Source organism: Micromys minutus (assembly GCF_963924665.1).
Source record: "Micromys minutus genome assembly, chromosome: 28".
In the NCBI taxonomy this organism is placed as follows: domain Eukaryota; kingdom Metazoa; phylum Chordata; class Mammalia; order Rodentia; family Muridae; genus Micromys; species Micromys minutus.
In genome coordinates this window covers 7,149,618-7,174,487 of record NC_137963.1, presented here as the reverse complement: position 1 = coordinate 7,174,487, position 24,870 = coordinate 7,149,618, and the positions used below count along the sequence as shown (strand labels likewise).

The 24,870-nt window shown below is 38.2% G+C and overlaps 2 protein-coding genes across 2 annotated transcripts in view; both read left to right on the top strand.

Annotated features, from left to right (window-relative positions):
- FRMD3 (FERM domain containing 3) overlaps nucleotides 1-24,870 on the top strand; it is a gene marked incomplete at both ends in the record, with an annotated part of 123,529 nt that overhangs the window by 34,232 nt on the left and 64,427 nt on the right. The window contains 2 exons of the mRNA XM_080940333.1: nucleotides 5,899-6,003; nucleotides 18,971-19,013. Of these exons, the coding sequence (XP_080796459.1) occupies nucleotides 5,899-6,003; nucleotides 18,971-19,013 (148 nt within the window). The remainder of the gene's footprint in view (nucleotides 1-5,898; nucleotides 6,004-18,970; nucleotides 19,014-24,870) is intronic.
- On the top strand, nucleotides 10,683-11,357 carry LOC308438600 (U2 small nuclear ribonucleoprotein B''-like; the record flags this gene model as incomplete). Its single annotated transcript, XM_080940070.1, has 1 exon — nucleotides 10,683-11,357. One exon carries the CDS (start codon nucleotides 10,683-10,685, stop codon nucleotides 11,355-11,357), a length of 675 nt encoding a protein of 224 aa, XP_080796196.1.

Below are 24,870 nucleotides of genomic sequence, written 5' to 3'. Positions count from 1 at the left end.
CTGAGAATCAGCCTGATGTGAGTGGCCTACGCTGCCACCTTAGGCCATGGTGATGTCTGTATCCACGCTGCCATAGAGGGCCATGTCTGTCTTCAAGCTCCTCCTGAAGCCAGGGTCCATGTTCAGTCAGTACTGTCACCAGAAACCATGTAGAAGCCCATGATCCGCGCTCCCACCGACTTTATAAACCAAGGATGTTACTTTTGCAGTGATGATTGCAGACACGTAGTTGAGGAAAAGGGACATGGAAGGCTTCTGTGACAATGTCTACTCACTCCCCTAAAAACAAAAAGACAAACCAAACCAAAACAACAACAACAAAACCAGCCTAAACAGGAAACTATTGAAGAGAACTTTTTCGATTAATTAAAGTGTAATAAGGATGCTGAGTTAGCTCTCCACAATTGATGGTTTCTGGCAGGGGTTCAGGAAAGAAAGGACTCAGTTCTATTTAAGGGCCAAGCCACTGAGAGTTTGACTATGCTCCTGTGAATATACAGATAACACAAATTGAACGTTTTTTTTTTTCTCCTTCCCTTAGATTTAAACTTAATGTTTTAGTTTATTTTAGTAGGAGGAGGTTATTAGCATTCAAACAATTCCGCTTTACTGCTCTCATCATGATCTACCACAACCACCAGGTTCCCTAGGGGTGTGCAGACAGATAAAGGGCTGCCACATACCCCAGCTCTTCCTGCTCCCTGTGTTCTCTTCCCCCTTCCGTCCTCCTCGCCAGCCACCTCCTTCTCTACTCTCATGCCTCTGCCTTGCTCTGTCTGCCTGTCTATATGTCCACTGGTCTCACTCTACCCCTTCCCAGGTACTTACTCCTATCCATTCCCCGAATAAACCCCCTTTATATCAGACCTGTTATGGCATAATTACCTAGTCACATTTCTTAGTATGGGCCCACATTATATTTCATAACAAAGGTGTCAAGGAAGTCAGAATATGGACTTGGAAGGACTGGAAAATGAGTACGAACAGGGTGTGCAATGTGAAATTCAATAAAAATATCATGTTGAGTTTAGCAGCAACTTAGCCATGTGTTCTGTGTTGGAATTCGTACTAGCAGTTTGAGCACTAGCTCTGTGTGCCTATGAACTGAATGCTGCTTGTCCCATTCCATTTTACATCATGGAGTGTTAATTCCACTTGTTAAATTAAAAGCTACTTACTAATAATGTTATTTTCTGTCCAGAAACTAAATTTTACTTTTAACCTTTTGCAAACTTTTTTTTTTCCAAGCTGGTAATCAGCTACTAAAAACAACAATTATCATCAGATATTCATATTTAGACAACTGGAGTCTTTTGCCTACTAAAACTGCTTAGGCTGTTGAACATTCCACACTCAAAAGTTTTGTAAGGTGGTGGATAATGGGGGAAGCTTCAACATTTATTTTAAAATAAATGAAATAGGTTTTTGACTTAAAATAAAATGTTGAAAAAAAAAGTCCCAGTTTGTCTTATCTAGGTGGGGACAATGATTTAGAAAGGGGTGGGAAGCAGGAAAGAGGAGGTAAGATGGAGGAAGACGGGGATGATTGTCTCTTCATGGCTCTGCATAGCTACAGGTTGTTACAAATATTTTATAAAAAATGGATTTGTATAGGATGATTTGTCTTGTCTAGGTGGGAAAATTATATCTTATCATTTGGCTCTGAGTTTGACATTTTGTGGAATGTTAATTTACTGAGATAAATTACTGAGATAAACTTTGTTAAATTACAAAAAAAGAAAAGAGGAAAAAAGAAAAAAAGATGTCCCAAATTATGCTAAGTATCCTCCAATACTAATGGACCATGGTGTGATGTTTGTAAATTACAGATCTGCATATATACACAGACAACTGTCCCACCAATCAGGGAGAGAATGTGGAGAAAGCACCTAGTTCATTCATATTTTGAGGCATCTGAATTAAAGTCCCCACATAAAACCAAATATGGTGCCACTTTGGATCAGAGTAAACATTTTCTGGAAGAGGTTCTACAATGGTTTTCCCCATCTGTTGTGAAGCAATCACAATAGAAAACACACTAGAAATAAATATCTAATCTTACTGGGGATTATAACAAGCTATTTGCATTACAACATAGACCATGAAACCCATATAATAGCATTGCTTAAGCATTTTTTAAACAATACTTTACTTGTATTTATATTATTTTGGTACAATATAAACCTCTTATGGACCTTAATTCCCATTGGCCTGATCTATGTTAATAGAAATTACTTTATTTAAACTATGTATGTATATTTATGAGCTGCTATTATATGGTATAATTCATATGTGTATTATATGTATATTAAGTAGTAAATAATAGTATAGCTTATTGTGGACTTTTCAGACCTTCTTACTGTTTTTTACCTTCACCTCATTGTTGCAGTAAATATTAAAAAATAAAAATGGTTTATCTCTTTATCGGCCCTGCAGTTTTACCCACTTCTAATATGGAGCCGCATGCATCTCTGTTGCCTGGTTCGACCCACCCCCATGGTCTCACTCTGTCTGCTGACCTCCTTTTCCTGGTGTTTTTATACCACCTGTTTACTGCCTCTGTCCCGGGTGTTTCTTTACTCCAAATCCCAACACAAACACGACTCTCCAGCCCGATAGCTTTTCATACAAGTTTATATATTCAATTTTTAATCCAAAAACCCTCTACACAACAAGATTGCATCAGATAGACAAAGATACAAACTGCCCTTCTATATGACATCTTAGACCTATAAAATCCTTAAATGTTCATAGCTATTTAATGCCAATTAAGTCCACCTGGATCTAGTTTACCCTTCAGAATCTCCATCTTGGAGTTTTCTCCTCATCCTCTCCTGTCTTCTCTCCCTCCACCTCCCTTACCCCGGCCCAGTCCTGGTGCTCCTTTATTTTACTAATTAAAATGGGAAGGTTCAGATGAAGTTACCTCAAGAGTATATGACTAGGCAGCCCTTCTTGGGGAAGTAAATTAGCATTAAAATATGAACAGCTTCAGGACAATCTACACCTCACCTTTTTCTGTATTTATCTATCTCCCCTTCCATATTTAGAGACCCTCACCCATTTTTTCCCATTTCCCCCATCAGACCACCTGTACCCTGCTAGACCTCTTTTTATTTACTCATCTATCTTCCCTCCTAGCAATTGTCCATTTTTATTTACCTAGCTTTTGTGGTTACTCCAGAATACATCTTCACATATGAAGATTTTTGAGCTCTAAGCCTCAGGTGAAAAGAACATAAAATGCTTGTGTTTCCAGGTCTGGGTTATAACACTCAACAATTTCCTGATTTCGATAGGATTGCTTCAAGTTTCCCTCCATTTAGGTTGGTGTTTGCTATTGGTTTCACATATTCTGTATGTGCTTAAACTTTTCAAAACCTACTTTTAAGAAGGGTTCTTCAATGCTTTAACCTCACTTCTAGCCCACCAACTACCAGAGGTAGTGGAAAACAAAGGCCACTAGGACAAGGACGAAACAAATCTGCTTAGAAGTATTTCTTTGGAGCAAATCTAATCTGCGTTGTCAGGGTATCAGCAGTTCAGTTCACAGGAATCAGCAGCAGCAGCCTGATCCACTCACGAGCACCATCAGGACACCAGCAGTACAGGTCAGTAGTGTCAGGATAGCAAACACTACTCAGCAGTGGTCTCACGACCCAGCAGAAATGGACAGTTTCAGCCGAGTCAGCAGGAGCAACCATGTCTAGCAAAAACCCCATGAGATGTTCTGTGCTGTGCTTCTCTCAGGGAAGAGAAGATCAACAAAGACAGAGACAAGAGAACAACAGAGCATTGCAAAACTAGGATGAAAGCCCCCACCTCACATCCTATTTATAGTCCTATTTATAATCTATCCAAACATCACATGCCTTGCCTCAGCAAAACACCATATTGAGTCTGTCTGAGCAAAACTCCATGTGTCTGTATCAGCTGACATATTCAAAAACTTCCTCTTTATTCCACCAATCGGCCCACATCCGCAGAAGTGTCAAGAAGCCGCTAGAACACCATCAGAAGTTTTTCGTTGTGTTTCTTTCTATGAAGTCACAACAAATTATGATCATTAAGGAACGGCAAGGTGTACCAATACCATCCAGTATCATCCACTGTCTGTTGTGCTATGTTTGTATTCCTTCTTAGGATGATGCCTCCTTTCACATGCTTGCTTTAACAAAACACATCCTTTCACCTCTGTCTGCTTCAGGAAAATATTCTTCTTATGTGTCTGCTTTGGCAAAATATACTTTTATCTGTGTGACCAAGCAAAACATCATTTGACGTAACTGATTTTCCAAAGAAGCAAGAAGTTTCCACTCCAATGTTGTTTATATTATACTTAACTGTGTTATCTCTGGTCCTCTCTCAAGAATTTTTCTCAGGAAAGCATGTTGAATTCTCTCATAGGTTTTTTTTTTTCCTGCATAAGCCCATTTATGTAGTTTATTGATACATTTATGGTAGCCCACTCCTGAATTTCATAAATAAAGACAACTTGGTCATGGAAAATAATCTTTCTTATGTATACCTTTATTTGGAAAGCAAATATTTTATGAATAGTCTATTATCATCTGGGATATTAATCTATAGTGTCATATTTGTTATATCTTTATCAAGTTTTTTATTAGAGTGATAGAAGACATTTATGAATTCTTTCCCTCTCCATCTCTTTCTCCCCATACCCCTCCTCTTCTTCCTCTTCCTCTCCCTCTCCCTCTTCTTTCCCTTTCCTTTTCCCCACAGGATTGGCTGTAGATACTCTTTGAAAGTTTGGTAGAATTGTTCTGTTAAACCATGTGGACCTAAGACTTATTTTGTAGGTGAAAGAATTTTTTAAAATCATTTTCTCAATCTCAAGATTTTGTTATAGGTCTGTTTAAGTTATGTACTTCTTGGTTTAATTATAATAATTTGGCTAAATTTAAAATTTTGATGTTGTTTTTATTGTTTTCTAGCTTGGTAGAATACAGGTTTATAGGGTATTCTATTATAATATCCTAAGTTTCCTTTTTGTCTCTTGTAATGTTTTCCTGTTTAGTTCTGATTCTGGTCATTTGGTTCCCATTGTTCATTCTTTCAGTTGGTTCCTCCAAAAGTCTGTTTATCTTAAAGATGGAGATTCAGTGATTCTTTGTTTTATTTTTTACTAGTTCACTAACTTCTACTCAATTTTTATTATTTAAGCAGTCAACTTGGTTTGGATTTCTTCTTTTTATTTTTGCAGATTCTTGAATTACACCATTAAATTATCTATTTGTGATCTGTCTGTTTTTTGTTGTTGTTTGTCTGTCTGTCTGTTTGTTTGTTTTAATGTAGGCATTTGAGGCTACAACATCCTGCTTAGGACTACTTTTAATGTGTTCCATTCAGAAGTTGTGTTGTGTTTTCATTTTCTTTCCGGGAAACTTTTTCTTTCTCTGTTTCTTCTTTGAAGTGTTCATCATTCAGTACTGAATTATTTAATCTCATAAAGCTATGCATTTACAAAAGATTTGTTTGCTGCTGCTTTGGGGTTTTTTTTTATTATGCTCATATATAATAAAGTTACTTAATTTTTTTTATTTTTGAAGATTTATTTCATGTGTCAATGTGTAGTCTATTTTAAAGAAGCTCCAATGTGTTGGGGTAGAGGGCTCCATAACTTCCTGTTAAGTCTATGTGATGTGAGATGTCATTTAATTCCAAATTTCCTATATGATTTTTGTCTAGATTACTTATCTGTTGGAAAAAGTTGGGTATTGAAATCACTTACTGCTTGTGGTTAATGTTTGTAAGTGTCTTTAAATCCAGTAGCACATGACTTCTAAAATAAGGTACAACATAATGTGGTCCATATATGTTTAGGATAGTAATGTACATGTGAGCTCTAGCTGTAACTTAAATGTGCTTCCTTTTCAGAAGGAAACAAAAGGACAGTTTCTCATTGAATACATCTGCAACTACTATAGCTTGTTGGAGAAAGACTACTTTGGAATTCGCTATGTGGACACAGAGAAGCAAAGGGTAAGAGCCAGTCTTGACCTATGGGGTTAAGGGAAGGCACAGGATACTGGGCACTGTGGGATCCTTTCCGGGAACCATATGGTTCTTTTATTCTAATGAATTATTGGCCTGAGAAATAAAACAACTGGTGGGTGTGTGCCTGAAAGGAATACAAAATGAAAAGGCCTTTCAGAAAGCTGGGCTCACATGAAGAAAATTGGGAATGGCCCCATGCTCTTTGACTTTAGACATTGTGAACCTTCTTAGAGTAGCTGCATAGAATCCAATTATAAAGAAAGACCACCAACATCATAAGAACCTACTGGCAGAGGTATGAGATGGACTTGGTAGAGGGTTTGGTTTCCTTATGGGGTGATGGAAATGTTTGAAGTCTGACATAGGTGAGGCTTATTTGACACAGTCAATGCAACTGAAATGTATGTTGAAACATGGTTCATTTCACATTCTTTGGAAGAAACTTTTGGGAAGATGATGAATCTCTATTTGGAGCAGGCAAGAGAAGTCTGGATGTTTCCTATCAGCCCTATATGAGTTTATGGAGATCATTAAAAACCACAAAGTACTTGACTTCACACCCAGAGGCACTGCCCAAATAGGAAGCTTGACTGTCATCAACTGGCCACATAGTTATGGATGACAAATGGTAGCAGAAGGCATTGAAACAGAGTATGGGTTGAATGGTATGCGTCAGTCTGAGAGGGATTGATGGGGCAGGAAATACCAAAAGGGCTAGAGAAAGTACATGGAAAATGGAAAGTGATGTAATTATATTTTAATTTAAAAAACAGGATTAACCTTTTCCCCCAACAAAAGTATAACACTGTCAAAACTAACCCTAAATTTCAGATAGAAGACTGGAAAATGTATATTGAGGAATTAGAACTGAAATGGAAAAAGAAGTCGCTGTTCTACTACCTGAAAAAAATATATACTCTAAATTAAAGTTAGTCAGAAGAGATAAAGAGCATCTCTTGATGACTTTGTATGAATGAAGAAGAGGCCAATGTGCATCACAGATTGCAACTGTAAACATAGATACCCTAAATACACTTCTGAAAACAAAGTCAGCAAAACTTTGCATATGAGGAAAATATAGTCTGTGAGTGAAGAATGGGATAGGTAAAATATCACCCTAGAAGATTGCCTGGGCTAGGCTCAGGAAGGCAACACACTAGATCTACCAGAGAGGCAAGGACAATATTCACGTCAGCAATTTTATTTTCACAGTTCTCTCCATCCTGCTTCCCTTTCTTCCACTCGACAACTATTCCTTGTCTGCCAGTGTTTTTCTCCTCTTTTATCTCCACTCACCTCCTCTCTCCAATCAGTTGCTTCTTATATGCTGAGTAAACCAGATCAACGTGGTGCACTAACATTACACCCTACTGTTTGTTTCTGTGAAGGTTTACACACACTCTTCTTCCTCTGTCTCCCTTCTGGTCTTTTTATTTTTCCTAATGCACTCTCCTTACATAGCCAAAGCCCAGAGGCTGACCTTATTATAATACCTGAGTATATTTATTCATGTCCCCCTTTTAATCGACCATTCACCAAAACTTCTACCCTTCTCCCCACGTTTTCCTCTCTATTTTCACTCTTATAGATGTCTTTCCTCTAACAAAAAAATACTAATTATTAGTATCATTGATATAGCTCAGTTTTTCTTTTCTTTGGTTTTCCACTCACTTCTACTTCTCCTTGGTTTTGGTAATATATACAATATTACTAGGGTCTCTTTACTTCTTAAATCAGTTTGTATTTTACAAGTGTTGTTTTATAGTCACCTGCTACTGTGTTATATGAGTGGGTTAACTAATGGCTAATACTGCAGGAAATAGTAATTGACCCACAAAATATTGAAGGAAATAGTACTCAACCAGGAGACAGACTGGAAATAGAGCTGTCTGCCTGGAAAACAAGGCTGACAGAAATAAAAATAACCACACAACCATGTTGATTTTCTCAGTATTTATAAGCTGCTTTGACCTTGTATCAGTGCAATATTACTGCTGAAAATGTTCTTATTTTAATTTGAACCACATTCTCACCTTTATCTTAGGCTGGCCCCAAACTCATCTACATCCTTTGGCTTTTGCCTTGTAGACATTAACATAAGCATGTGACACCCTACACGCACAGTTTTAGTCTGGTTTGATGTATTCGTTTCTGTGGATCAGACTATGAATCTTTTACATTCTCAGCAACTATTCAACTACTGAGTGCCAACAAAACCTCTTCAAACTGTGTAGCTTGTGGACTCAAAAAGATGTGATTCAGAAACCCTGCCTCTTCTGGTTAGTAAGCTCTTTGGCCCAGCAGGTTATTTTGCTTGGTGCTCTGTTCCAATGGAAACAAGAAATAGAACAATTTCCTTTACGACCCTTAAGGGAATTAAAACAGGTAGATAAATTCTTGACACACAGCATATATATTGACTCTGAGTTATACATTGTTCTAGCTGCAAATCCAAGCTATTGCTTTCAGTTACTGGAGTCTGGCTAGGTCCAGGTGAGTATTGGAGACCAATTAAGAGAACTAGGTATGCGATAGAAGCGAAGCGTAATTACCCTTGTTAAGTAGTCAGTAGTAGGCTACCTGTACTTCTTCTCAACCTCTTTGATGCTAAAACATTATGGAATATTATTTCACCATATTAAGGCCATCATTTTCTTCTCGGCTAATGAGGGTAAGTTCCTTCTGGAAATCTCTATTTTAAACAAGTAGCTGAATTTTCATAACTCAAAGTTCTATTATTATGGTTTTGCATATTAAGTATACTGGATCTCGGTTCTTATTTTTGTACCCCTCCCTCTTCTCCAAATCTAAGCAAAGAATCCTGATGTTATTCATTGGAGTTAATGCAAACTCTATCCACCAGCCCAACGAAAGAATTAGCCCACACCTGAGGTGTAGATGATTGGTTTGTTTTCTTGGTACTGATAATTCACCTTAATGTAAGCCAGCACAGCCCTGTGATTTTTATATAGCAAACCATATAGTGAACCTATTGCTGTCTTATTAATAATGGGAAAAGAGCCTTTCTGTATCAAAAACAATTTGCATGTTTTTACAAGCACCTTCAGGAGGATACAGAATGGAATAAACTATTGGGATAGTGGCAGGAAGCCAGATGGAATTATGTCCCACCACCTGCTCCTGCTATTGAAAGATTGCTTCCTGCTGCTCTCCTCGGGATAATTGTTTCCCAGATGCTCATCACTGAAAACAGGAAAAGAACCAAAGATTTAGGACAGCCCTGAACAGAACAACATTTACTGTAAGCAGAAGTCCCTGCTCATGGATTTGCTTGCTTAATATATTTTTAAAGGTCAACAAGGGTTAACTATCACTATTTCAGAAGCTGGAGAGATTGCCCAGTGGCTTCAAGTGCTTGGTACCCATACAGGGAACCCGAGTTTAATTTTCAGCATCCACATTGGACAGCTTACACCTGCACGTAGCGTGAAGACATCCTGCCCTCTTTTATTACCTCTGCAGATACTGCACTTGCATAAACATACACACAGAGACAGATGCAGGGCTATTTAAAAAATTAGTGTCTTGGATGCCTTATGGGATACGCACAGATAACTTGCTCTCCTAAGAAGTCTTGGTCACCAGAGTCACATAGCACAGATCACTGCCGTCCGCTCCTTAAAGTCTGATGTTATTAAGAGGTCCAGGTGTGACTCAAAGAATTAACGTTGCCACCTTTTAGGAACCGAGCAGAATACTTCAGCAGATGAAAGAACTTCCCGTTTAACAATTATCACACATGAGGAAGATAGCCATAACAGAGAGGGGTGTAACTGATTCTGTAATCATGAGCTAAATCCATGTCAACAGAATCCAAACATTCAAGGATAAAAATGTGTCATAGTATTTACCTTCGGAGTCGTTTGAAAATTTTGGGCTTCAGCAATTACTGAACTAAAAACTCAAATGCTTATAAGCCAGTTGCCCCTTCATACACTTGCTTCCCACCCAACTGTCCAGATTAAAATTGGAGGCAAGTGGAAGAGAAATGATCTTGTATACATAATTGGTGCCAAAAGACATAAAGGAAGAAACATAAGAAAGGTTTTGCTCCACACTTAGATGCCAGGATCTACCGATGCCGTATCACATGGAACCTAGAGTCCGTCCCCGACACCGATCCCACACCCCTACCTTCTGTGCAGTTGGGAAAATTCCAGGGTAGAAAGTTTTAGGATTTCGTCTGTATTCTCTTTATTCCGTTTCCTTCTATTCTTCCTCTTTTTGTTTAATCTGCTCTCAGTGAAAATGAATGTGTTCTAAGAAAGGGTTTATGATGTTTTCGGGCTCCATTTTGTGGATTCTAAAATATCTTTTACACTGGGGCCTCTCAATATATACTCAGGGCTTTTTGTGTGGTGGTAAAGGAAGGAAGTAAAGTAATATCTTAATATCATAATATTGGGCAAAACCTTTCTTTTATCTCTCAGGGGAGCTGAGGAATCAGAGATCATGCAAAGGTATTTATATTCCTGCCTTAGTCCATCACTATTTTGAAAAAGAAAACTGACCTGTGCAAGGTAGGGTAATCCATAGAGGTTACTCTACAGAAGTTCCCAATAACTTAAGAAACAACTTTCCTCCGGCTTTGGCTTCAAGCGAACTGCACCGACTTCAGGCTTCGTGAAGGGTTTTACCCAAACATGGATATCAGACCAAATTACACGATTTATATCAACGACATGAATGACAAAATTAAAAAAGAAGAATTGAAGAGATCTCTATACGCCCTGTTTTCTCAGTTTGAACATGTAGATATTGTGGCTCTAAAGACCATGAAGATGAGGGGGCAGGCTTTCGTTATATTTAAGGAACTGGGCTCATCCACAAACGCTTTGAGACAGTTACAAGGATTTCCATTTTATGGTAAACCAATGAGAATTCAGTACGCCAAAACAGATTCTGATATAATATCTAAAATGCATGGTACTTTTGCTGACAAGGAAAAGAAAAAGGAAAAGAAGAAAGCTAAGACCATGGAACAGGCTGCAGCAGCTGCGAACAAGAAGCCTGGTCAGGGAATACCAAATGCAGCTAATACCCAAGGAAATGCAACAGCAAATCCTCAGGTCCCTGATTACCCTCCAAACTATATCCGGTTCCTTAATAACTTACCAGAGGAGCCGAATGAGATGACGGTATCCATGTTGTTCAACCAGTTCCCTGGTTTCAAGGGAGTTCCCTTGGTGCCAGGGAGACATGACATTGAATTTGTAGAATTTGAAAATGATGGACAGGCTGGAGCTGCCAGAGATGCTCTGCAAGGGTTTAAGATCACACCTTCCCATGCCATGAAGATCACCTATGCCAAGAAGTAACACGTGGAAAGCCAGTTTTAAAGGACTTGGTGTTACTTATAGTGTTCTTATTAACAATATACTTATTGTTCTGATCACAGTCAAGTCATTCTAAATGGTTGGAAGTGAAGGTGAAGTTTTGGGAAGAGAGTCACCTAATTTTTTTTTTATAGTGTTGGTGAACTATGAAATTTTGTACAATAAACTCTTATTTGTATTCTGAAAAAAAAAATCTTTCCTAAAAAGAGAAACACTATAGTCTTAATTAGACCTGTTATGCTGTATACACTATTATTTAAGGCACCTGGTATGGAGAGACTTTATTTTAACTTACACTTGCAGTCCATCATAAAGGGAATGCAGGGCAATAAATCACGGCAGTACCCTGAGGGAGCAACTGATTCAGAAGCCATGGTGGAGCGCTGCTTAATGGTTGGCTGTCTAGCTTATGTTCAGCTCCAAGACTTCTACCTCCAAGGACCACTTACTCATAAATGGCAATGTCCACAAAATGTGGGCCCTCGTACATCAATCATTAATAAAAAAAATGTCATATAGACTCGCCTACAGGCCAATATGATGAAAGCATTTTGTCATGTGAGCGTCCTCTTTCCAGGCAAGTCTACCTAGTGTTTTTTTAAAAAAATGCCAATGAAGACAACTGCTTAACCCTAAACTCATCTGTTGCTCATGCTCTCCTGGTACTTTCATTACTAATCAATAATCCTCTGTTTTCCCATGTTCCCTCAGTTCATCTTTTAAACCAGTGATGAAAATTTTAGCTTTTGTGAATTTTGTGCCCTTTATTCTGTAAGAGAATTAAAGAAATGAAGTGTTTAGCAAGATTTCATATTTATATAAGATTTATATAAGTTTGCAGCCATCTCTTTCTGCCTTTTGTAAGGAATACCACCTTTTTGTTATAAAACAGAATTATTTACTTTTACAACCAAAGCATCATTAATTCCACACAGCACATTTACTTAAACAAAATAGGAAAAGCAATGTGGCTTTTATCTCACTTCTAGGCATATCACATGATGTAATATACTTTCACACATCTAGACCTTTAGTAAAAATAGAAGCTGCTGACATTACTGGCCAGCTCTTAACTGGAAAAAGCAAGCAGAGGAAGGAAACAAAAGAAGACAAAGGAGAGGCAAATGGCTGAAAGCTGCCTGGCAAATGCATAAATAATGCCCTTAGGTGGAGAAGAATGAAAAGTGAGACCGGAAGGGAAAAAAGATCAATAAGAAACGGATCCACTGAAAGCTACCTGTACCTAGGGAAAGGATTGTGATCCCCCAGTGCAGAGCTGAGCTTGACACTTTCCATTATGAGGGAAATTCTTCATGCAGAGTAAAAAATCACATGAGATTCACTTTCATCCTCTAAGTAGAGCTTAGAGTTCTGCATTCTACATCTTATTTTTAATTTTTCATCAAGTGTGCCCACACATGGTAAAACATTAAAATCGAACTATCTCAGATAAAATGCTACACAAAAGGGTTAAGTTAAAGTTCCTTTAACAAACACCCTTAAATTTTTGTCCCTCACCCAAACTATTTACTCGTCCACTGATATTACTTTAGTGTGTTGCTTCTAAATTTAAAGAAATGGTTTAGATGCCTATATTTGTTTTTTAAATATTATACCACTTTGTACTTTTTATTTTCAAAACAAATTATGTTATTTACATGAGAGATTATTCAAATTTTCCAGAGTTTTCTCAGTTCATTTTTTTCTTCGTAGCTTAGTCAGTGTATCACTCTCTGAAATGGTGGCTAAGGTATTGACACGTTTGTCATGGTTATATTCCCCTGCGTTCCTACTTTTTCATCCTGCGCTATTTCTAAAATTTTTCTATATATTAGACACGGTTTTATCTCATCTCAACGCTCTTTTTGAATCATCCAGAATATTCGAAAACTACAGCTTATGTACCTGTTTTCCTAACAATTGCCTTTGGTGTTATTTGTAACCTTTTATTACTTCATATAAAATTGCAGTGAAAATCCTTGCTATGGACTTCTCTGTTTACATGCATGAATTAGAGAATAATGAAGTTGCTTTGCCATTGTTTTAGCCACTAATAACAGACCGAGCTTTGCCCTCTTAGAAAACAAAATTTCCTATAATCATTTGAAACGTGATTATTATGAGGTTAGTTTTCCTAAGTCTCTCTGTCTCTCTACCTTGTGATCATAATTTTGGGAAAGAATAGTTGCCCTAAAAAAAAAGTAAATATCGGTTACCCTTGTATAAGCAAGGGTAATACACAGAACGTGAAAGGAAAGAAACTAGGAACTGATAAGAAACTGTGAGGTGTGTTTCTTAAAGCAATGAAGAAACCAGCTCATTTAGAATAAATAATTTATTTGGGGCACAGATGGTAAGTACCTTGAAGGCATTCCTTAAATATTTTCTCTCCCTACCCTTGGCATACATAGCCAATCCCAGATGGCATTTATTCTCTTTGGACCTTCATCCAGTACTAGCACCAACTTCACAGTACATGAAAGGCAATAATAGTTCATCAGTTCCCCGAGTAAGAGAGATTTTCGAGCAGTGGGTTCAAATTCAGGAAGGGAAGACTGAGTCTTCAAAGGATATTAAGCAAATAGAATATGGAAATGTTATTTACATTTCAGGCTAGCAAAATGACTAGTGGATATCACTATGAAACAACAGTATGAGCAGGCCTCTGATTATTCTTATTTTTCTCCTGAGCACAGTTCTAAATTAATCTGCTTGTTTCTCCCAAAGTGATTTAATCACAATGAAGTCTGTTTATTATTCACTTCCATGCAGCCCACTGAAATATGGTGTTTACAAAAAAAAAAAAAAAAACAAGAGCAAGCCTTTGGTACTTTTTTTTTTCCACTGCAGCTGTGAGATACACATTTATGATCTTTACAAAAACTTTAAGACCTATTAATGCTGGAATGATCTTCATCTTCTATTTGTGGAGTCTGAGATACAGAGAAGTTATATAGATGCTAAGTGAAAAGATGAATTGCATTTCTGGATATTTTGTGTGATAGCAAGGGTTTCAAAAGTAAAGAAACTTGCTCTTTTGAAAAAGCTTGCCTGTGTGTGAGTACATGCATGGTCTGTTCTCTTAAGGAATCGTCCTATGATACTGAAAGAGTTGAAAGGACCTTACTGCTTGAGAACTTACAGATCTGACATATTAGACTGGATACGACTGATTTGGCCACTCACCTTTTCAGTTCCTGAGAAAATAAGAAATATTCATCAAAGAGAATATTGCCTGTCATGCATAGTGATCAGTAGTAGGATGCTAAAGACCCTGTCTCTCTGGAATTCCTTTGTGGTTTGTCTAGGTGATGTGAGGCAAATCCATTCAGATTAAGAGCCATGAATTTCTGATTAGCAAATAAGTAGTTTGAGAACTGAGTAAGACACCCCATGTAAGAAGAAATTCTTGAAGGGCACCTGGTATTCAACCTATGCTTTTATTTAATTTTATGAGCATGAATTTACATTAAACACTAAAGATGATGTAGAGTATAGGTGGTTTTTAGAAGACAGAGAGTATTATGTGGCGTCCACCCAAAACTGACCACTCAGACACAATTTGGAGACAGTTGAAAGTCTTTATTCCCCAACCATTTTACCCTACACTCAATAGTTTGGGATCCTGATGAATCCTGACTATTGAGAGCAAAGGGCTTTTAAAGGAAAAATCTGCATCCTGGGATCTCAGCTTACAGGGGAGGTTTTGAGCAAGCAAGCACTTTAACTGATTTAAGTTATCAGGGACATCTTGACTCCAGATTCCCCTAGGATAGAGTTAGTTTTCCACAAGATGCTTCACCAAGGAGATCAAATTCCAGCTAAACTTAAGTGGCCTCAGCAAGAATATAAGACAGAGAAACACTACACTGGAACAAAATGAGGTAGAGTGAAGTGTTAAACTTTGGTTAATTTTGTTTTTTGTTTTGTTTTTTCTGTCTAATGTAGTGTGGACAGGTACCCATAAAAGGTACTTTCCTGAATTTATGGTGTTGATGAGAAGGAAACACACCTCTGACCACAAAAAGGCTAATATATTCTATTTTAAAACAAAATATGAATGACCATGACCCAAGAACATAGATTTAGCTTGCTCTAATCCTGTGTTTCAGCAGCAAAGCACTTAGATTATTTATAGTAACAGAACAAAGTCGTCATAAATCAAATCACCATTCAATATATTAATGGAAACATCAGAAAGGCTGGGTTACAACAAAACAGGGAGTATTCTGCTACCTTCTTTCGATGCTTAGTCCTTTGACTGGTGGAAAATACTGCTTTGTTAATCTAATGCATTTATAAAGCTTTTTACCTGTTAGTCACTAGATGTTAGATCCAACAATGGAATGGTAAAGGAATAGCCATTTAGAAGTTGAAAGATGGCCCTAGATAAATTTTAATTACGTTCTGGGCATATTGTCTCAATCATTAAAGTTCTATCCACATAATCAGCCTTGTAGAAGATTTCAGATTGAAGGTATAGCATTTTTTTCTGGAACTTTCATTCACATGTAAACTGTTGATGCAAAACCAACAGTTCTCTTAAAGAGCATAAGATAGCTGTCACCTTTTCTTACTTTAGCCTTTTTTCCATATGAAATTGACTGAGATGGACTATTAAACCCCCTTTTCTGTGGAAGAGTATTAACATTTAACATCATCTTATTTCAGCATAAATGAAGGTATGAAGATGATTCTTACATAGCTCAAAAGACAGTACAGAAGCTCTGTACTAAATCTTTGAGAAAGGTATTTGTCAGAACCAAAATTCAGATAAGGATCAAGGAGATAACAATTTGACCAGCATACTATAATTGTGGACATCTTGTCCTGAGACTCCTAACAATGGGGGGAGGGGAAGGCGGGATGGCTCTGACTCTCTAGCCGGCTCTTAGGACCCTTTTTCTCCTACAGATTTGACTCATCCAGCCTTGTTATGAGGGTTTGTGCCTAGTCTTGTTGTAACTTGTTATGTCATTTTTCTTTTATATCCTGTGAAATACTGCTCTTTTCTGAACGGAGACAGAGGATGAGTGGATCCAGGAGAAAGGGAGGTGGTGGTAGAGGGAACTGAGAGGAGTAAAGGCAGGAGAAACTGTGGTCAGGATTAATGTATGAGAGAAGAAGAAATTGATTTTAAAAATTATATCCTCATGGTAATTATTCCAAAGAAAGATTTAGGACCATATTAAGCTAACATGATGCTAAATTATTATTATTATTATCATCATCATTATTAATTTTGGTTTTACTCTGAAAAGAGAATGAGATGGAGCCAAGTTAACAACTTTAGTTTACATGACCATTTATTTATAAGTCAATTTGTGCTAAGTACATGATGTGAAAGAACAAACCATAATAATGTATGGACAGTCCATATATACATAATCATATTTAAGACATGCATCAATAAACCAATATATGCACATTATTTTGTTAATTCCAATTGTGTCTTCTACAATCTTCATGTGAAAGGGAAACCTAACACAGTTATCTAAGGCAAACACATTGTTAGATTGGTTAGAAGCAAACATGTGAGCAACAAAGGAAAACTGGGGGTTGGGGATCTCTTACTTCAGAGTATGAGTCTGGAGACCCCGGGCAGATAGGCAAGCACTGACACCCAGCAGAGCCTATTGTAGTGGCTCTTCACTGGCAGCATCTTGTCCCCGTTAAGACTTAGGAATATTTATTTCTTGGGCTGGCTCATTTTCTTTTCTGGGTCACAGAATCAAAGGACCAGCCTGACCCAGGACAGGAATTTGGAGGCCTTTCTAAGAAAAACATGCCTTGAGTCTGAAGTGGGAGAAGCAGGTCCCATAGTCAAGGGCCAGCTTCTCAGATTAAACAGCACGAGACAATTTGACAGTAATGGTTGCTCTACTTTGGTAGGGAGGGGCCCGTTAGCCAGATTAGCATCTGAGAAAGGGTTTGAGGAATTAGGTTTAGAAGTTTACACTGGAAAAACTGTGGAAACTGCGGAATAAAGCAAAGGGACTGAGTAAAGACAGAAGACAGACATGAAAGTAGGACAATTAACACCTTTTGTCATTCTGTCACACGAAGCTGTTCGAGTCAGTGAGACTCTGAAACTCAAAAGTATTAGCCACGTTTGCTTCAGACCTAAGTACATTAACATCTTGAGGCTTGTTTCCAGATGGCCCAAAGTGTCTGAAAATGGAGACCTTAGACTTCATTATGGGCAAGATAACTGTGAGGCTTCTTTCTGGTACTAAGTTATCACCGATAGCCAGAAATTAACTGCAAATGAGTGACCAGGGACTGGAGTCGAGATTCACGGTTTTTAAAACATGGTAGACAAAGCCAAATATGGAATCTGGAAAACCCCTTAGTTTCAGAATTCTAGTGACCTGGCAGGCAAACCCAGAGGACCACATGGACCCAGATATGGTGTCTGTCCTGAGCAGCCTTATACCGAAGCTGAACCTCATCTCATTGTTTGGATATGGGAAGGACTCGGTATTGTTAAATGATAAAAAGCTTGTGCAGTGGAGGTCAAAGGGGCACCAGATTTAGATCAGTGGTGGAAAAGAAGAAAAGGAGCCAAGAATCTATAAAGTCATCCAAACAAGGAAATTATTACAGCATTGAAATTTGGACTGCTCATATACAAGAAGGCCAAAGGAGTTGTTCCATTGGCATTTTAGCCCATAGTGAGTTTGGAGTGCTGAGGAGATGGGGGCAAGAGGGAGAGAATTAAGAGAAAGAAAGCAGTCAACTGGGGTAGGAGCCATTGAAACCCCTCATTGTTTCCCAGAGTGTTAGATTGGAATGGTCTGTGACAACCGGGAAAGAAAGGGGAGCACAAGTCCAAGCTCAGCAGAAGCAGATCATCCATTAACTAGAGCAACAGTGGACGACAACCACTGGGCTGAAATGGAGATTCAGCATCTTTGGAGCAGGCTTACATGAGATAGAGTTCAGGGTACGGAACTTGCAGATATTAACAGTGGGCTATTTATTGTTTTTCTGAGAATATTTAAGGGCTAGGGTTTCTAGTAGTGTCTAACCAAGTATAATGCCTTTGGCCGGGGTTTACGCAGTGAAGCAGGATATCTCTGGGTCAAATTGAGTTTATCCCAACATACAGTTTCCTTGTGGACCTCAAGGTGGGATTGAAGGATTGGACTGTTGATCTCAACAGAAACTTCTACAGAGGTTATCAATCAAATTTTCCTGCCCAATTTCTTGTTCAACCTGAGGTTTTTAGGTCATTAACCCTTCAAAAATACATCAGCTCAGCGGGTATACCAGAGAGACAGGTACAGCAAAGTGGGAAAGCTTTTCTATTGGCCCAAAATGTTATTACATAGCATTTTTAGCTTTTGGATTGGAGAAACCTATCTGCTAAGTTAATATATTCTAAAACGTTTCTATTACACACCAGATGTTAGCTCAGACACAGAAATGGGTAAGAAATAGCTAGAACTAGCCCAGTGAAAGATAATTAGCCTCTGGACTTCCAGTCTCCGCACAGAACTGCAATTCTAACCAGTCAGTCTCTGCAAATAGCTTTACCACAGGGGTTTCCATTCACACCATCAATCTCTGTGTTTTTTATGTTTTCTCCCTAGCATTGGCTTGAGCCTAACAAGTCCATCTTCAAGCAAATGAAATGTAAGTACCAAGCTATGGTTTTACTTCTGCAACAAAATATTCAAAGATAAATTGTGTTTCCTAACAAAGCTGTACATCTCTGGAGGTTTGGAACTATATGGTGAATGGCAGCTTCTTTCTTTGAGAATGATGAATCTTCTCCCCCTTTTTTCTGACCTCGGTTCCCATACACTCATAAATTCAACTGTCTGTAGTACCTTTCTCTATCTGCCCTGCTTGCTCTCATAATATTTGTTGGAGTAAGAGCTTTGAAACTGTGTGGTTAAATGTCTGTTAACCATAATACTTTACTCTGTGTTATAGGGATTGGTAGTATAGTTTAAAGAGTTGTATGTAGTCTCAAGCGGGGAATGTGAGAAGTGGGTGTGTTTAGAAACTGAAATCACACTAACAACTTTTTTTTCTTTTCCTGAAACTCGAAAAAAAAAAAAAGTAATAACGTGTGGAAAATGTTTTTTTTTTTTTTTTTTTTTTCTTGCAATTACTTTACTTTAAAACCCTGATATTGTGAACATAACTTCTTTCTAGAATTCTTTGTCACTCACTATGAGGAAGGTATCAAGTTTTATTCTTAAGGAACATTATTCTTTGTCTATGTTACCTCTTCCAGAATGTGTCCAACACACACACACACACACACACACACACACACACACACACACACACTTTTTAACAGGTACTTCAGAAAACCATAGCCTGCTATTAAAATCTACCCTACCCTGTGCTGGCTGTTTTTGTTAGTGTTGTTGTTTTTCAAATTAAGCTAGGATGTTCCAGAAAGGTGGAATTGCAAATGAGGAAAATGCCTCTAACAGACTGGGTTATAAAACACACACACACACACACACACACACACACACACACACACACACATGAATGATTGATGAGGAAAGACCCAGCTGACTGTTTAGTACTACCCTCTGCACATGGTCCTAGGGTGTATAAGAAATCAAACTGAGCAAGTTATAGAGATCAAGCCAGTAAGTTGAGTGCCTCCATGGTCTCTACTGTAGTTTCTACCTCAAGTTCTACCTCTGACTTCCCTTCAACATAGACTATAAGCCGTAATTCTTGTCCTGACTTACCTTCAACCTAGACTATAAGCTGTAAGCTGAAGAAACCCTTCCTCCCCAAGTTGCTTTTGACCATGATGTTTTGTCAGAGGAATCGAAATCTAACTGAAGAAAAAAAAAAAAATGAGAACAAGGATTACATAACAGTGCTTTGAAGACTTAGCCATGTTGTTTTTTGTAGGATTCTGGAATTGTTTATAAATTTGAGGCACTCAGACCTTAATAGATTGCTGTAGGAAGTTAAAGGACAATGCTGAGAATAATACACATGGAGACGTAGTTTGTGAAGTTTCAGGGGGAAATTTGAGAGTCTCTTAAAGACTCTACTAACACTATTCATGTGATATTTTGAATGAAAGACCTATGGTTTCCAGGCTAGCAAGGGCTGAAGAATCACTTGTGTTTAAGAAAAGGCTCAGACTATTAATGTGAAATATTTGTTTTACTGGGACATTAGACTTAGTTATGATTACGAAGCAATCAGCAACACTGAGATGAAATCTAGAGTTTGTCCTAAGGGTTTGCACACCGACTTTTATGTTCCAGATGGTGCAAAGGTTGCATCTTGTGATGACAGATGATCCTGGTAAAGTGTGAAAGTCTCTTTTGTGTTACTGATTTTGGTGGACTGAGGGTTGCCAGACTGAGGTAAAAACATGGGGAGCAGTTCTGATGTGGTAACAGGAGAGGCCATTAGTGAAGGTATAACTATAGTTTCAATGGAGATCTCATGATTGAAAGAATCATGATGAGGCATGACACTACGAAAGAGACCAAAAGAGGTCATGGTGAAGGTAGGACCCCAGTTGCTATGGAAATCCCTGTATTGAAGAGATAAAGGAGACAAATGGAGGCCTGGAACCTTGTGGCACTCCACAACCTCAGATGAAGAACAAAAAGGGCATTGGGGTACATAGAGCTTGTACAGACCTGAGAATATTAATAATGCTAAATTGTAAGATGATCACTTTAGCACAGCAGCAGGTATGGAGTGGACACAGCCTGAGCTTATGATCATGTGTCTTTTCTATGCCAATACTATGCGATTGTTTTTGTTATTATAGTTCTACAGTAAAACTTGAAACCAAGGATGGTAATATTTCCGGAAGTTCTTTAACAGGACAAGATTGTTTTAGCTTCTTTTTTCCCCTAGGTTTTTTGTTGTTATTATTGTTGTTGTTTTGCTTTGTTTTGTTTTCCCATATGAACCTGAGAATTGTCCTTTCAAGTTCTATAATGAAACGTGTTGGAAGTTTGATGGGATTCCATTCACTCTACAGATTGATTTGGGGAGGATTGTGATATTTTACTATGTTAATCCTACCAAAATATGAGCATAGAAGATCTTCCCAACTTGTGATATTTTCTTCAATGTCTTTTTTCCCAAGACTTAGAGTTTTTATTATTCAACAACTATTTCATCTGCTTGGTTATAGGTACCCCAAAGATACTCTATTATTTGATGCTATTGTGATGGGTATTATTTTGTTGATTTTTCCCCACTCCATTTGTCATTTATGTATAGAAAGGCTACTGATTTTTTTGTAGTTAATCTTGTATCCAGAATCTTTGCTGTGTTTATTCATCAGCTATGTGAGTTTCCTACCAAAATTTTTAGAGTAACTTATGTAGACTATCATGTCATCTACAAATTATAATAGTATCACTTCTTTGTTTCTTATTTATAACCCCCTGAGCAATTTCAGTTGTCTTATTGCCCTAACTAAACTGTCAGATACTGTATTGAATAGATATGTAGGAAGTAGAGAGTCTTGTTGCTGATTTTAGTGAAATTGCTTTGATTTTTACCATGTAGAGGTGTTGAATTTTGTCAAAGAATTTTCAGTGTCTCATGAAATGATCATGTAGTTTTTCCTTTCATTTCCTTTGTATGGTGGGTTGCATTGACTGATTTTCATTATATTGAACCATCGCTGAATATATGGGACAAAGTACTTTATCATGCTAAGTGATCTTTTTGATGTGTTCTTGGATTTTGTTTGTGACTATTTTATTGAGCATCATTGCACCAATAACATATGTTCCTCCTTGCTCTCATTCAAATTCAAGGACTCCTTTTAAAAAAAAGTAGCATTACACACACACACACATACACACACACACACACACACACACACACACATTCCTAAATATAACTTACCTAGGCTAATTTATGTTACTTACATGTATGTTTTCAGGACTATTTAGTAGTTGATATGCTGTTCCCCGGAGAATATTGCTTCTCTGTCAGTATTCCTTGTGTTGAGGTCTCGTTGGCTTTTTCCCCTCCCAAGTTGGCATATGTAGTTATTGTTTGTGTTCAGCTGACGTGTAGAGAGTCATGTTGGGCATTTTGGGTACAGCTTATGATATTATTAAGAACACAGTCTCACTGCAAACCTCCTGACCCTATGGTACTTACAATGTTCCTCACAATGTTCCCTGGGCAGCTGTTGTTTTGGAGATAACATCCATTAGGACGGGGCTCCACAGATTGGCGTGTTGATCGATTGTGTTTTCTTGTACTCAGCTCAGTTCGTCTCAAAGAAACGTATCATGAATGATGGATGAGGTCTACGTTGCATGTAATTAAAAAAGAAAACTAAAACAACAACAACAAACCATGCTAGCTAACTTGCTCTTTTGCTCAGGGTCACCCTTTCGGGGTAGCTCCCAGATCTCTCTCTGGCAGCTACAGCAGCCTGAGGTTTCCACCTAGCTCCACCAAGAGCCTGCTGGCCGTTTTATCCCCTACACCCCAACTGTGATCGCTCCCCACTCACCCTTCACACCTCACTCCAGCCGATGCCTTTCCTGAGAACACAGGGAGATACTACTGTCCACGCTCCACCCAGCTGCCCGCTTTGTCCCCTTGTCCACCTAGTGGCGCGGATAGAAAACACTGCACAGTCTCAGCGTTTTAAAACTAGCCAGACAACTCAATGGTTGGGCGAAGAATTTCCTGCCCTAATTTTGGCAACTACCTCTTTCCATCCTCCTTGGCCTCCACCCACAGCAGAAGCTACAAACTATAGGTACCCCGAGATACCCTCTCCCAGCCTGGTCTTATTACCTCTCCCTCTCTGCATCCCTTTCTCTTCCTTCTGGGACCTGGAAGTCCCACCTTTTTTCATTCGCCGGGTGATTAGCTTCCACTTCTTTTATTGACACAATCAAGAAGCAATTAGGGAATCGACACCTCCACTATAGGTCTACACTTATCTGTGGGTTAAGAACAAATACTTAAAGAGTGTATTTAGGGATTATGATTATTTACTAAATTAGCAGTATTAAACTTCTGAAGGTCTCTCACTTCAGTAGCACTTAATTGTTAGCTAGGTTTTCATTACCAAGCATGATTTCCCTCTTCCTGGTCATTGTTATGTATGGTTCATAGACACCGTAGTTGGGATGTACTCTTGGTTGCTTTTCACCTACGGAAGGCTCCATAATGTTTTTGGTACCATGAAAGCTAGTCCCAAGAGAGGAACCTATGAGTTCAGTCTTAGTTGAGGGGTGTCGGGGCACTGTATTTGAAGTGCATGATGTCATCAGCAGTAGGGACTGTTCTTTCGTGTCTGCTGGGAGAGAGCAACCAAAAGCGTAAACAATAGCTTCTAATATTTTGGAAATTTCTTAGACGGCCCTGACAAATAATTAAAAAAACTGCTTGTATTGCTTAGTGTTTCGTTAGGTGGTTTTTTTTTTTTTTTGGCTCTTGGACAATGCAGTGTTAGCCCAGTTGGGAAACTTTTGTGAAAACACACACACACATACACACCACAACTACATACACACACATACACACACAACACACATACATACACTCATACAGACACAAAAACCTTTTGTTTTTAATTTCTTCATATTTTTTAACTTTTAAGTAGATAGCCAATATTATGATTCCTTGCAATTCTTTCAACCATCTTTATTTATTTTACCCTCCCTCTTCCTTCTCCTGTGTTTCTATCCTTCCCCCATCCTTAGTGAAACCATTTCTGTTTTTCCTATTTCCATAATCAGACCAGTCATACCCTTCTGTTCCCCTTTATTGTATTTCAACTATTTACCTCTGCCATGGTCTCTTCTTACATTCCTGATTTTAGCAATTACTCCACAATATGTGTTAATATCTGAACATTTTGAGCTAGGAGCCTCCAGTGAAAGAGAATATGAGATTTTTGGTCTTTTCTCAGCCTGGGTTACCTCACCAAGTGTGATCTTGTTCTAGGTCTGTCCATTTCTCTGTAAAGTTCATAATTTCAGTTTTCTTTACAACTTAATAATATTCTGTGGTGTTTACGTACCGTGTTTTCATTATCCATTCATCAGTTAAAGGCTATTTAGGGTCTCTTCGTTTTCTCCCTACAGTGAATAGAGCAGCATTTTAAAAGGCTAAGAAAGTATCTGAAGTGAAGACTATCAAATTCCGTAGATATAAGTCAAGGAATGGTATATCTGGGTTCTGTGGCAGGTCTGTTTCTTTGCTTGTTTGTTTTTGAGGATTCTCCAGGCAGATGAGATTCTAGAGTGAGCATACTAGTTTGTTATCACAGTGTTTCAGATTTCCCTTTTCCCCACATGCTGTCCAACAATTGCTGGTTCTTTTGTTCAATAGCTTTTCTGCCAGAGGTAAGGTTTAATCCTAAAGTTGCTTTGGTGTGCATTTCCCTGATTGCACATTCTGAACACCACTTTTAAAGTGTTATTAGTCCTCAGAGAAGCTTGCTGGTTCTCCCTCCATTGCTGAAACTCCAGAACTGAAATGGTAACAAGGTCTCTAA